The sequence below is a fragment of the Anomaloglossus baeobatrachus genome, chromosome 2, assembly GCF_048569485.1.
Source record: "Anomaloglossus baeobatrachus isolate aAnoBae1 chromosome 2, aAnoBae1.hap1, whole genome shotgun sequence".
Lineage (NCBI taxonomy): Eukaryota > Metazoa > Chordata > Amphibia > Anura > Aromobatidae > Anomaloglossus > Anomaloglossus baeobatrachus.
Genome location: NC_134354.1, coordinates 648,244,222 through 648,258,222, shown reverse-complemented (window position 1 = coordinate 648,258,222; position 14,001 = coordinate 648,244,222). Strand labels below are relative to the sequence as shown.

Here is a 14,001-nt window from a genome sequence, read left to right as displayed (position 1 = left end):
CCCCATCTCTGCAAAAAAAATGGATAGAGCTGGGTAGGGGCTCGACTCATTTCTGATGAGTTGGGGCATTACTTAGTCCAGAAATTTTACACCAGTCAAGAACTGGTGTACAATATCTGGCATAGCGTACAGGGGCGCTTGTCGGATGTTCCTGACTTATGAAAAGGCATGTACCTTTTCAGGAACTGGGAGCGTCTGATTCCATCATGCCCTCCTCCTCAAGACCGGTGACAAAAACGCTGGTCTTAACCCCTTCAGCCCCCAGCCTGTTTTCACCTTAAAGACCCGGCCATTTTTTGCAATTTTGACCAGTGTCACTTTGACAGGTTATAACTCTGGAACACTTCAACGGATCCTGGCGATTCTGAGATTGTTTTTTCGTGACATATTGTGCTTCATGTCAGTAGTAAATTTAGGCCGATATGTTTTACGTTAATTTGTAAAAATTTCGGAAATTTGGCGAAAATTTTGAAAATTTCGCAATTTTCAAAATTTCAAATTTTATGCCCATAAATCTGAGAGATAGGTCACACAAAATAGTTACTAAATAATAACATTTCCCACTTGTCTGCTTTACACCAGCGCAATTTTTGAAAAAAAAAAAAATTCCGTTAGGAAGTTAGAAGGGTTCAAAGTTCATCAGCAATTTCTCATTTTTCCAACAAAATTTACATAAAAAAATTTTTTAGGTACCACATCACATTTGGAGTGATTTGAGAAACCTAGGCGACAGAAAATACCCAAAAGTGACCCCATTCTAAAATCTGCACCCCTCACTCTGCTCAAAACCACATCCAAGAAGTTTATTAACCCTTTAGGAGCTTCACAGCAACCAAAGCAATGTAGACGAAAAAATGAAAATTTTACTTTTTTAACACAAAAATGTTACTTTAGCCATAAAAATTAGTATTTTCACAAGGGTATCAGGAAAAATGCATCATAAAATGTATTGTGCATTTTCTCCTGAGTACGCAGATACCTCATATGTGGTGGAAATCAAATGTTTGGGCACACAGCAGGACTCGGAAGGCAAGGAGCACCATTTGAATTTTTGAACGCAAAATTAGCTGCACTCATTAGCGGACGCCATGTCGGGTTTGAAGACTCCCTGAGGTGCCTAAACAATGTAGCTCCCCCACAAGTGACCCCATTTTGGAAACTAGACCCCTCAAATATTTTTTCTAGATGTTTGATGTGCACTTTGAACCCCTGGGGGCTTCACAGAAGTTTATAACGTTGAGCCGTGAAAAGAAAAAAAATTTTTTTTACCACAAAACTGTTGCTTCAACCAGGTAGCTTTTTTTATCACAACGGTATCAGGAAAAAATGCACCATAAAATGTATTGTGCATTTTCTCCTGAGTACGCAGATACGCCATATGTGGTGGAAATCAAATGTTTGGGCACACGGCAGGACTCGGAAGGCAAGGAGCGCCATTTGAATTTTTGAGTGCAAAATTAGCTGCACTCATTAGCGGACGCCATGTCGGGTTTGAAGACTCCCTGAGGTGCCTAAACAATGGACCTCCCCCACAAGTGACCCCATTTTGGAAACTAGACCCCTCAAATATTTTTTCTAGATGTTTGATGTGCACTTTGATCCCCTGGGGGCTTCACAGAAGTTTATAACGTTGAGCCGTGAAAAGAAAAAAAAATTTTTTTACCACAAAACTGTTGCTTCAACCAGGTAGCTTTTTTTATCACAACGGTATCAGGAAAAAGTGCACCATAAAATGTATTGTGCATTTTCTCCTGAGTACGCAGATACCCCATATGTGGTGGAAATCAAATGTTTGGGCACACAGCAGGACTCGGCAGGCAAGGAGCGCCATTTCACAGCAAAATTGGTTGGAATTATTAGCGGACGCCATGTTGCATTTGGAGACCCCCCTGAAGTGCCTAAACAATGGAGCTCCCCCACATGTGATCCCATTTTGGAAACTAGACCCCTCATGGAATTTATCTAGCTATTTAGTGAGCACTTTGAACCCCTGGAGGCTTCACAAACGTTTGTAATGTTCAGCCGTGAAAATATTTTATTATTTTTTTTACCACAAAATTGTTTTTTCAAACAGGTAGCTTTTTTTTCACAAGGGTATCAGGAAAAAATGCACCATAAAATGTATTGTGCAATTTCTCCTGAGTACACAGGTACCTCATATGTGGTGGAAATCAATTGTTTGGGCATACGGCGGGGCTCAGAAGAGAAGGAGCGCCATTTCACAGTAAAATTGGTTGGAATTATTAGCAGACGCCATGTTGCATTTGGAGACCCCCTGAGGTGCCTAAACAATGGAGCTCCCCCACATGTGATCCCATTTTGGAAACTAGACCCCCCCCCCCCATACAAAAAAATTAGTTTGGCGAAATAAAAAATACAGACATCAGTAAAAAAAAAAAAAAAAATGAATAAAAAAAAAAAAAATATGAGCGCCTGCCACTAAGACCAGTGCCAAACGTGAGAGCAATGCACGAGTCTCGCATCGCATCATCCACTCCAGTCTGGAAGCGAGCAACTGCGCTGGATAATGCGATGCGAGAGGGCGGGGCGGCAGATGAGAAAGGGCGCAGCGGATGGAAGATGGGAAAGTGCGCAGCGGATGGAGGAGCGGCAGAGGATGGGAAAGGGCGCAGCGGATGGAAGATGGGAAATGGCGCAGCGGATGGAGGAGCGGCAGAGGATGGGAAAGGGCGCAACGGATGGATGATGGGAAATGGCGCAGCGGGTGGAGGAGCGGCAGAGGATGGGGGGGGGGGGAGGTGAGATGGGGATACCTACCTTACAGGATGGATCTAGGCAGCAGGATCACAGCAGACAGAAGAGGCAGCAGATGAAGGAGGCAACAGATTGAGGAGGGTGAGAGGGGGCAGTAGATGAAGAGGATGGGAGAGAGCAGGCAGCAGATCGGGGAGGGGGGCAGAGTCTGATGGGAGAGAGAGATGGCTCATGGAGGAGGGGGGGCCCCAGAACATGGAGGGGGGAGGGGGGAGGGTGGCTTGCAGCACATGTGGGGGGGGGGGGAGGGTGGCTTGCAGCACATGTGGGGGGGGGGAGGGTGGCTTGCAGCACATGTGGGGGGAGGGTGGCTTGCAGCACTGCAAGCCACCCTCCCCCCCCACATGTGCTGCAAGCCACCCTCCCCCCCCCACATGTGCTGCAAGCCACCCTCCCCCCCACATGTGGAGCACTGCAAGCCACCCTCCCCCCCACATGTGGAGCACTGCAAGCCACCCTCCCCCCCACATGTGGAGCACTGCAAGCCATCCTCCCCCCACATGTGGAGCACTGCAAGCCACCCTCCCCCCACATGTGGAGCACTGCAAGCCACCCTCCCCCCACATGTGCTGCAAGCCACCCTCCCCCCCCACATGTGCTGCAAGCCACCCTCCCCCCCACATGTGGAGCACTGCAAGCCACCCTCCCCCCACATGTGGAGCACTGCAAGCCACCCTCCCCCCCACATGTGGAGCACTGCAAGCCACCCTCCCCCCACATGTGGAGCACTGCAAGCCACCCTCCCCCCACATGTGGAGCACTGCAAGCCACCCTCCCCCCACATGTGGAGCACTGCAAGCCACCCTCCCCCCACATGTGGAGCACTGCAAGCCACCCTCCCCCCACATGTGGATCGGAGCGGCGGCCGGGACAGCGGTGGATCGGAGCGGCGGCCGGGACAGCGGTGGATCGGAGCGGCGGCCGGGACAGCGGTGGATCGGAGCGGCGGCCGGGACAGCGGTGGATCGGAGCGGCGGCCGGGACAGCGGTGGATCGGAGCGGCGGCCGGGACAGCGGTGGATCGGAGCGGCGGCCGGGACAGCGGTGGATCGGAGCGGCGGCAGGGACAGCGGTGGATCGGAGCGGCGGCCGGGACAGCGGTGGATCGGAGCGGCGGCGGGGACAGCGGTGGATCGGAGCGGCGGCGGGGACAGCGGTGGATCGGAGCGGCGGCGGGGACAGCGGTGGATCGGAGCGGCGGCCGGGACAGCGGTGGATCGGAGCGGCGGCCGGGACAGCGGTGGATCGGAGCGGCGGCGGGGACAGCGGTGGATCGGAGCGGCGGCGGGGACAGCGGTGGATCGGAGCGGCGGCCGGGACAGCGGTGGATCGGAGCGGCGGCCGGGACAGCGGTGGATCGGAGCGGCGGCGGGGACAGCGGTGGATCGGAGCGGCGGCCGGGACAGCGGTGGATCGGAGCGGCGGCCGGGACAGCGGTGGATCGGAGCGGCGGCCGGGACAGCGGTGGATCGGAGCGGCGGCCGGGACAGCGGTGGATCGGAGCGGCGGCCGGGACAGCGGTGGATCGGAGCGGCGGCCGGGACAGCGGTGGATCGGAGCGGCGGCCGGGACAGCGGTGGATCGGAGCGGCGGCCGGGACAGCGGTGGATCGGAGCGGCGGCCGGGACAGCGGTGGATCGGAGCGGCGGCTGGGACAGGGGCGGGCGGGCGAGCGGCTGGGACAGGGGCGGGCGGGCGAGCGGCTGGGACAGGGGCGGGCGAGCGGCTGGGACAGGGGCGGGCGAGCGGCTGGGACAGGGGCGGGCGAGCGGCTGGGACAGGGGCGGGCGGGCGGGCGAGCGGCTGGGACAGGGGCGGGCGAGCGGGGGCAGCAACTTACCGATGGGCACCCGCAGAGCTTCGGCTTCCAGGGACGGTCACAGGCCGCAGATCCACATTGATTGGAGAGAGCGGTCACAAGACCGGTCTCTCCAATCAGAGCTGGGGGCGGGTGAAGCATCGATCACCCAGCTCCAGCCAATGGCCAGTGCTACAGCAGCACTGATCAGGGCTGGATTTCAATGTTCCAGCCATTTTCAATGGCTGGAACATTACAGTGGCTGTAATTGGCTGAGCGGCGTTCGTCAGCCAATCACAGCCTCTGTAGGTTCGGGGAGGAGGCACCACCCCTCCTGACGTCAGGCAGAGGTCCCCTCCTTCCCGAATCCACCGTTTAAGTAAATAAATTTCACTCCCCGGGGCTCCGGGACCGCGATTTCGCCAGGACGTACTGAGTACGTCATGGGTCCTTTAGCACCATGTCACCATGACGTACTCAGTACGTCCAAGGTCGTTAAGGGGTTAATAAAATAGTACTTCAGTATCCAACAGAAGGCGGCTCTGCAGAGCCTCGTATTGTAGAAGTGATACCTCAGTAATATTTATGGCATCCATAAATTTTGAAGCAGATGGTGATACAAAATGTGCCCACAGAACTAATTTGTATTCTTCGTGGCATACTATCTACTAGACAGTGGGCAAATACAGTTAATATAAAATGAATATTAATATAAAATTTATTGTTACTTTAGCGCCAACAAATACATGACATATTGTGTGGCTGACCCTCAAGTAAGCCAACTACTTCGGTGTCAAACCAAATGTGTGGACATTATCAAAAGGAGGTTGTATGTCATCCAAACTAATTTTTAGCAGAATACAAGTATTTACAATAATGGGTGTATCAGGTGTGTTGACAGGTCATCATTAATAAGGTAAATGCACACAAGCTTACACTGATTGTGGCTGCGGGCTTTAGAGCGCTGTATCAGAAAAACAAAGCACTGACCAATGTTCTTCTTTAAGAAGGTGGACTATTTACTTTAGGCCAAGCTCATAAGGTGGCTTTACACACTGCAACATCGCAAACGACATCGCTGTAACGTCACCGGTTTTGTGACGTAATAGCGACCTCCCCAGCGACATTGCAGTGTGTGAAACACATCAGCGACCTGGCCCCTGCTGTGAAGTTGCTGATCGCTACAAATCGTTCAGGACCATTCTTTGGTCCTTTTGTTTCCCGCTGTGCAGCATGATCGCTAGAAAGCCTCAGTGTGTAAAGGGGACTTTACAGCGACTTCGTTAGCGACTTCCCTTTCAAAAAGCTGCTTTACAACGTCCCCAATGACTAGCTAGGTCGTTCTGCCGGTCCGGATCGCTGTTGCGTCGTTGGCCAGGTCTGCCTGTTTGACAGCTCACCAGCGACTCACCAGAGACTTTGTAGCGATCCCTGCCAGGTTGGGATCGCTGGTGGGAACGCTAGAAAGTCTCAGTGTGTAAAGGGGCCTATATTACAGAAGTTTGCTCTGCTTATCACTCTGTTTGGTAGAGTTTTCCTCTTTACATCAGAAAATAGTATCTAGATGAGCCTCCGGATGTGTCCATTCACTGCGATAAGGTAAACTGAGTACAAAGAATACACAAGAGCTCTATAGTTTGATGATTTATTGATGCCAAGTAAGTTCAGCACTATATTTTTGAATGACTCCCATAATTTCCCTTATTTGTGGCCCCAAGAAAATTCCGGCCATGATCTTGGCTTCTCTGATTTGTGGAAACTTTTTTCTGAGGTACGAAAAACCCTCACCATCCCGATCCATCACCTTGACAAATTTCTTTAGCCCAAGTTTTATGTGGAGTGGCAGAAGGAAAACTTTTTTTCTGAAGCTACCAGACGTTGATGCAGGACATTCTTTCTTCCAGGAGTTTAACGGATTCTTGGTGGCCACTGTTTTGTTTTTTGTGGAATGGTTTTTGCGGTCTCTGCTGTCCAATTTGCAAATGGGAAAAAAAGGCATTGTATGGCCGATCGGCTAACCAAGCATCAAGGCTATTACTTTCAAATCACCACAAATATTTCACTTGTAGGTTTTGGAATGGATTTTTGACAGCACAAGGGTCATATTTTCATGTTTCTTTCAGACTTGCTGCATAAGCAAGAGGAGCAGATGGCTATTCATTGCCATTATGCAGAAGTACCTCTTGTAACCCCTTCACCACAAAGCCTGTTTTCACCTTCATGACCAGACCAATGTTTTTCGATTCTGACGAGTGTCAGTATATCGGGTTATAACTCAGAAAACTGTGATCCATCGAAGTGTTCCAAAGTTTTTTTCCTGACATTGTATGTCATGATAGTGGTAAATTTTTAGAATATTTTTTTGCATTTATTTGTGACTATATAGGATATTTGGCAAAAATTTGTTACACAATTTTGCAATTTTCAGACTTAAAATTTTTATAGGAGGAGGAAATGATGGGAAGGTTTTGAAAACCAAATGGTATATTAACCCTTAATATCATCAATTTTATTAGAATCTCTTAAAACATCAAAAAGACACACAATACTAACCTAATGTGCACAGGTGGAAAAGGGAGGAGGGTTAACCCCTTCAGCCCCCTGGGCATTTTGCGTTTTTCCGTTCGTTTTTTTTCCTCTCTTCCGAGAGCCGTAACATTTTTATTTTTTCTGTCAATCTTGCCATGTGAGGGCTTGTTTTTTGTGGGACGAGTTGTACTTTTAAATGAAACCAAAAGTTTTACCATATAGTGTACTGGAAAACGGCAAAAAAACCCGGCAAAAAACGGCAAAAAAATTAAAAGTGCGGAAAAATTGCAAAAAAAAGGTGATCGCACAATAGTTTTTGGGATATTTTATTCACGGTGTTCACTATATGGTAAAACCGATGAGTTGATGTGATGCCTGAGGTCGGTGCGAGTTTGTAGACACCAAACATGTATAGGTTTACTTGTATTTTAGGGGTTAAAAAAATTCACAAGCTTGTCCAAAAAAAAAAGGGGCGCACGTTTTGCGCCATTTTCTGAAACCCGTAGCGTTCTCATTTTGGCTCTCATTTTATGGCTCAGCTTATTTTTTACGTCTCGAGCTGACTTTAACTGTAACATTTTTCCCCAGATGCTACGTTTTGATCGCCTGTTACTGCATTTTGCGCAAATTTTGCGATGACCAAAAACGTAATTTTAGAGTTTGGAATTTTTTTGCTACTACGCCGTTTTACCAAGCAGATTAGTTGATTGTATATTTTGATCGGGCATTTCTGAATGCGGCGATACCAAATATGTGTGTATTTTTTTTTATTTTTTTAACCCTTTAATTTTCAATGGGATGAAAGGGTGGTGATTTGAACTTTTTTAGGTTTTTTTATTTTTTTTAATTTTTTTTTTAATTTTATTTTACTTTACTAGTCCCCCTAGGGGGTTATAGCGATCAGCAATCTGATCGCTCTGCCATATCTCCAGATCACAGCTACAGAGCTGAGAACTGCAGATATGGTGCTTTACTTTCAATGCTGGCTGTATTCCGGCATTGAGAGGAAGTGACTCGTGATGACGCCTGTAGCCAACATATGACCCTGTGCTACCATGGCATCCACCGAAAGTCACGTGATCATGTCACGTGACTTCCGATAGGGGTGGGGTAAGTCACTGTAATGGCGGCGCATATATATATCTCGCTGCCAGACTTTGTCAGCGAGATGTAGAGGGTTAATAGTCGCGGGTGGAAGCGATTCCACCCACGACTAGCAGGCACACATGTCAGCTGTTGAAAACAGCTAATATGTGCGCGGATCGCCGCGGCCTGCCCACGACAGGGGGACGGGGATTAACCTCACACGATCCATGACGTACTCAGTACATCATGGGTCGTTAAGGGGTTAAAGATAAAGCCCTAAAAATAGACCTCCCTCCTGTCCACTACCTCACGCGGGGGTTGGCACCCTAAAGAAAAACGATATGGCACCCCCACTCCTCGACGGCTATCCTTAGCCTGCCTTAGAATACCCTAATGGCAGGTATAAAAGGTGCTCAAATCTAATAATAAGTGCAAAAAGTGCTCAGTAAGGATAGCCAGTGAGATATGCTTAAAAAAGGATAGTGTATGCCTCAAATTGCCTCGTGCCCTAATTCTCACAATAATAATTTAGTAGGGTCAGGGAGGGGCAGGTGCTTTTGCAGAGGTTGGGTGGGAGATGGGTTTGCGTAGTCAGAACATAAACCCTAATATCAATCTCCTAACTACCCCCCTACCTCACGCAGGGGTCGGCACCCTGGTAATACACAATACAATATGGTACCCCCACTCCACGAGGGCTGCCCCTGAGAGGGCCCTAATGCACCCTAACAACAAATCATACATATATAAAGTGCCTGTGCTGAGGACTTAAAGTGCATAGTATATGTATGTATCAAATTTAAACAGGTAGCTTTACTGAAATGCATTGATATATTGTAACAGCATTTAAATGAATAAAGTGCCTGTGCTTATTAATGGTGCATAGTACTAAGACAGGGGTACTCATCACTTATACTGCCAGATACATGATCCTCAGGTTGCCTCAAATTGCCTCAACGCGTTTCTCCGAGTGGGATCATCAGGAGGCCAGATTAACAGAGTGACAAACAGATGCCATGATCTACAGATAGGGAAATGATCCAGCATCCAAATTCCATAAAATCCAGATTTATTAGAAAGTCTTTAAAAAATGTTCATTCCATAAAAAACGCAAGAATAAGAAAATCCCACTTCACACAAGTCATTAACTGTAGAACGGTTTGTCAGCTTGGTACTTCAGTACCAGGTCTAGCTGATAGCCGCAGACCAGACATAACGCACCCACAAGTTGGCGATTCCTGAGGTGTGGTAGTCATGCTTCCATGCTTTATCTTTAGAATACTCCCTGTGCATATAAACTGGTCCATTATTAAGAACTAGCGTTCCAGATACTCTTCTTTTCCAATAATCAGCCAATGTGAAACAGATTGACAATCGCCTAAGAAATGAGCAAAAAAAGCTTTTTCAGGTGAAATAATTTTTAAGCTTGATTAAAAATCACCGATCACGGCAGCACATTGTCTTCTTTAAACCAGACGTGTGCTACTGAAAACAATGACAGTCTAAAGGGTGATTTACATGCTGCGATATCGGTAACGATATATCGTCGGGGTCACATCGTTAGTGACGCACATCCGGCGCCGTTACCGACATCGCAGCGTGTGACACCTAGGAGCGACGATCAACGAGCACAAAAATGTGAAAAATTGTTGCTCGTTGACACGTCACTCCTTTCCTTAATATCGTTGCTGCTGCAGGTACGATGTTCGTCGTTCCTGCGGCAGCACACATCGCTTTGTGTGACACTGCAGGAACGACGAATATCTCCTTACCGGCGTCCACCGGCAATGCGGAAGGAAGGAGGTGGGCGGCATGTTCCGGCAGCTCATCTCCGCCCCTCCTCTGCTATTGGACGGCTGCCGTGTGACGTCGCTGTGATGCTGCACAAACCGCCCCCTTAGAAAGGCGGTTCGCCGGCCAGAGTGACGTCGCAGAACAGGTATGTGCGTGTGACGCTGCCGTAGCGATAATGTTCTCTACGGCAGAGATCACCACATATCACACCGACAGGGGCGGGTGCTATCGCTAGCAATGTTGCAGGGTGTAAAGCGCCCTTTAGAACACAGAACAATCGCATTAACTAAAGGTCTGTGTACATGGGAAATGCAGCCTGTCTAATCAAGCAATTGATTGGTCTTTTAGTGGCTGCTATAGTAATGTATAATGTAAATGCATGATACTTTTAAGAGTTTTTCTTTTTTTTTTTTTCTCCCCTTAGATAACACGAAGAGCTCTGTTCCCCGGGGACTCTGAAATTGATCAACTCTTCCGTATTTTCCGAACATTGGGAACGCCTGATGAGACTACATGGCCAGGAGTTACTACTATGCCAGACTATAAGTCCACATTCCCCAAATGGGCTCGACAAGAATTATGCAAAGTGGTACCACCGCTGGATGACCATGGTAGAGATATTTTGGCTGTAAGTCTGTCATCAGTTGTGTATTTTTTATGGAGATTATAATTCTACTGTATTTTAAAATAACTTGTACAATGTGACATTCAGGACATAGTATAACTTATATAATGCTAGCTTGTACTCGTCTAATCTGCATACTCCATGTGCAGTACAAGCAGAAGTTATAATTGCTGCAGTCTGTCCTGGATTCTTTGAAACCTGCACATACATATCCAGAGCAGACATTTGCTTTTGCCTACATAGTACAAGACCATATTAACGTTATATCTGCATGTAAATGGCGCCTTTTTGACGCTGCATTTTTTCTGCCAAGAGATACATAAATGGTGAAGAAATTTCTGCACCAAATACTTAAAGGGAACTAACCACCAGGATTTTCCATATAATGTATGGCACTAAGTATGGTGATTAAAATAATGTCTTCACTTTTCAGATTGGATTTTTGATTGCAGATAAAAAGGTTCATGAAGGTCCATAAATTGGTGCATTCTTTGACTGATGTGTGCTGTCAGGGCGGGTCTTTGTGGGTCAGGTCCTCTGTGTAAATTCCTATCCGGTGTACTCCTGTCTTGCTCTTTTTCTTTAAATTTTTCTCTGCGCCACTGTTGGCAGCACATGCGCATTGCTAGAGTACTGATGTCTTCGTTTAAACGGTGCCGGAGTCAGCGCATGTGCAGATTAAAAAAAAATAAATCTGAGCATCTGCCAATGCTGCTCATAGTCTTCTCCACAGTGACTTCAATAAAATGGTGCCAAAGATCTCGGTAAGCGCATGCACTGACTCCGGCGCTATTTTAATGAATACATCATTACTTTTCATTACTCTAGCAATGCGCACGTGCCGCCAACAGCAGAAATGGTGGCGCAGCGCAGAATTTAAATAAAGAAAAGGGGCAAGCCAGGAGGACACCAGAGGAGGCGTTTAACTACAAAATACATACAGCTGTACTCTAGAATGCTATCAATAAATAGGGGAACTCTGGTATTGTATTACTGCTATCAGAATATTTGAAAAAAAGAGATACTTGGCTTATGTATTGGCCAATGCATCTGAGCTCGGTCACCAACAGCAAGGTATTCTCAAGTATACCAGGACCCTAACTTAAATGCCTCTATCTTGGTTTAAAACGTGCATGTCTGGGCAGAAGAGATTCAACTATAAAGGAGGATGTACACAGCCTGGTTCCTGGGCAGGGTGCTAAGGCAGAAAGAACTGCACTACAAGTATATTAAAAAGACTGACCCACACATCCTTTCTGCCCAGACATGTAGGTTTTTAACCAAAATAGAGGCATTTAAGTTGGGGTCATGGTATATTAGAGATCACCTTGCCGTTGTTTACTGGGTTCACATGCATTGGCCAATACATAAGCTAAGTATCTTTTTTTTTTTTTTTTTTTTTTTTTTTTTCTCTTCTTCAAATATTCCTATAGCAGTAATGCAATACCAGAGTTCCCTTATTCATTGTTAGCATTTTAGAGTGCAGCTGTATATATTTTTGTAGTTGTTTGTTTATATTGTGTTTTCAGCTAGCATCTGTTCACACCTGTTGAATGTGCGGGTCAGTCTTTTTGACATATTTATTTAAAGGAGGAATTTACACAGAGGAACCGACCCACAAAGGCCCGCCCCGCTGCACACGTCAGTCAGAGAGCTCCAATTTCTGGACCTTTCATGACCTTTTTTTTTTCTCCGCAATCAAAGATCCAATCTGAAAAGTGAAGGTATGATTTTAATCACCATATTAGTGCAAGTATGAGACTGCCATTACTACTTTATATGGGAAATTCCTGGTGGTTGGCTCCCTTTTTTAGTGTGTGCAGATACCCTAAACCAGAAAGCCAGGAGGCAGTTTGAATCCGTTTGCATAGGCATACACTGGAGCCTACCCACAGGATCTATACATATAGACTGACACCATGAATAAGAGAAGCATACTAACTACATCTAATCATTGTACAGGCTCATCTTACTTAGATCAGAGTCACACTTGCGTATGACTCGACGAGTCTCTTATCGGCATCACCCAGAGCGACCGCACACTCGCGGACAGGAGCGGGTCAGCTGCATAGAAATACATGCAGCTGAGAAGCTCCTGGCTATAGAGTGTGCGGCCACCCCCGGTGAATATGATGCGAGACTCGTCGAGTCATACGCAAGTGTGACTCTGGCCTTATTACTGCTCTCTTATAGAAGGAAGAAATTATATCTTTATCTGAATGGGTGTGGTCCAGACAAATAAGGAGGAGGTTGGGATGAGGAGGGGGATTGAGAAGTGCCAGGGGGAATTTGACAGGATATTATGGAATGCTGTATGTCAAAGGAAGTTGTAGACTGATCTCCTGTTGAAACAGCAGATGTACTGGACTAGGAATGATGTGAGACGGCTGCCTGTAATGAAAGGTAAAACATATATAAATGCAGCTAAGAACGATCAAACATGTTATACTGCTACAGTATTCATTGATGGCAAGTCAGCTTAGTTAATGGAAAAATTGCTGGAATGGTAGCTTTCACTTTTATATCAATAAAGAAAGTTTGGAGCAATGTCAGACCGCGACTTTTGTTCCCAGCTAATGCTCTGCACAGGTCTGTAACAGCGGCGTTTCACGGGTTTCTCTAATTTTAAAATTAAAATTGCAAAGTGCTTGTTAAAAGAAATGTGCAATTTAATTATTATAATTTTCTGTTCTTGAAAACCGAGAGATTCTTTTAAAGGGAAGGTGTCGCATTTTTTTTTATTTTTATATTAATAATGAGTATGAAATCAAGTATTTTTAATACAAAATTAAATTCATTGTGTTATTTTTTTTATTAATTCTAGTGTTACTGAAACACTGGGGGATGACATCTTGTATTTGCTGTGTGTACCGACAGTTACCTCAAATACGGCAACCCCCCTGGGCATTGGATCTTATAGATGGGCGCCGACCCCTAGACTTAACATAGAGCGCTCCCTTGGCCATCCAGATCACAGCAGAGGGAGGAGATCAGCGCCATCTTTGTGGCACTCAGTGTATGCTGTGTGCTGCACTTTCCTCTTGTCACCCATTTGGGATGTGGGAGTATCATGCCGCCTCCGCTACTCTGTGCTTTTTTTTTTTTTTTAAAAAACAGCACGTCCATTCTTTCAGTGGTTTTTCACCCATACAAAACAATAAGGGAGTGCAAAACTGCACCAAAACTGCAGATTCCTGCCAAGAGATGAGGTTTTACTGCAGGAAAAAGAGCTCTGTGTGAACATAGCCTTACTGTCCTACCTTTTTAAAGGGAACCTGTCAGCAGAAATTTCCCCTAAAACCTAACAGATTCCCCCTCTGCAGCTCCTGGGCTGCATTCTAGAAAGGTCCCTGTTATTATTGTGCCCCCTTTCTGACCAAAAAAAAGAGTTTAT

General features: G+C 46.6%; 1 protein-coding gene across 1 annotated transcript in view; it reads left to right on the top strand.

Moving 5' to 3' along the window:
• The window catches only part of CDK2 (cyclin dependent kinase 2), an 82,793-nt gene that overhangs the window by 46,575 nt on the left and 22,217 nt on the right, over nt 1-14,001 (top strand). Inside the window, 1 exon segment of the mRNA XM_075334433.1 lies at nt 10,407-10,610. Coding sequence (XP_075190548.1) covers nt 10,407-10,610 — 204 coding nt within the window.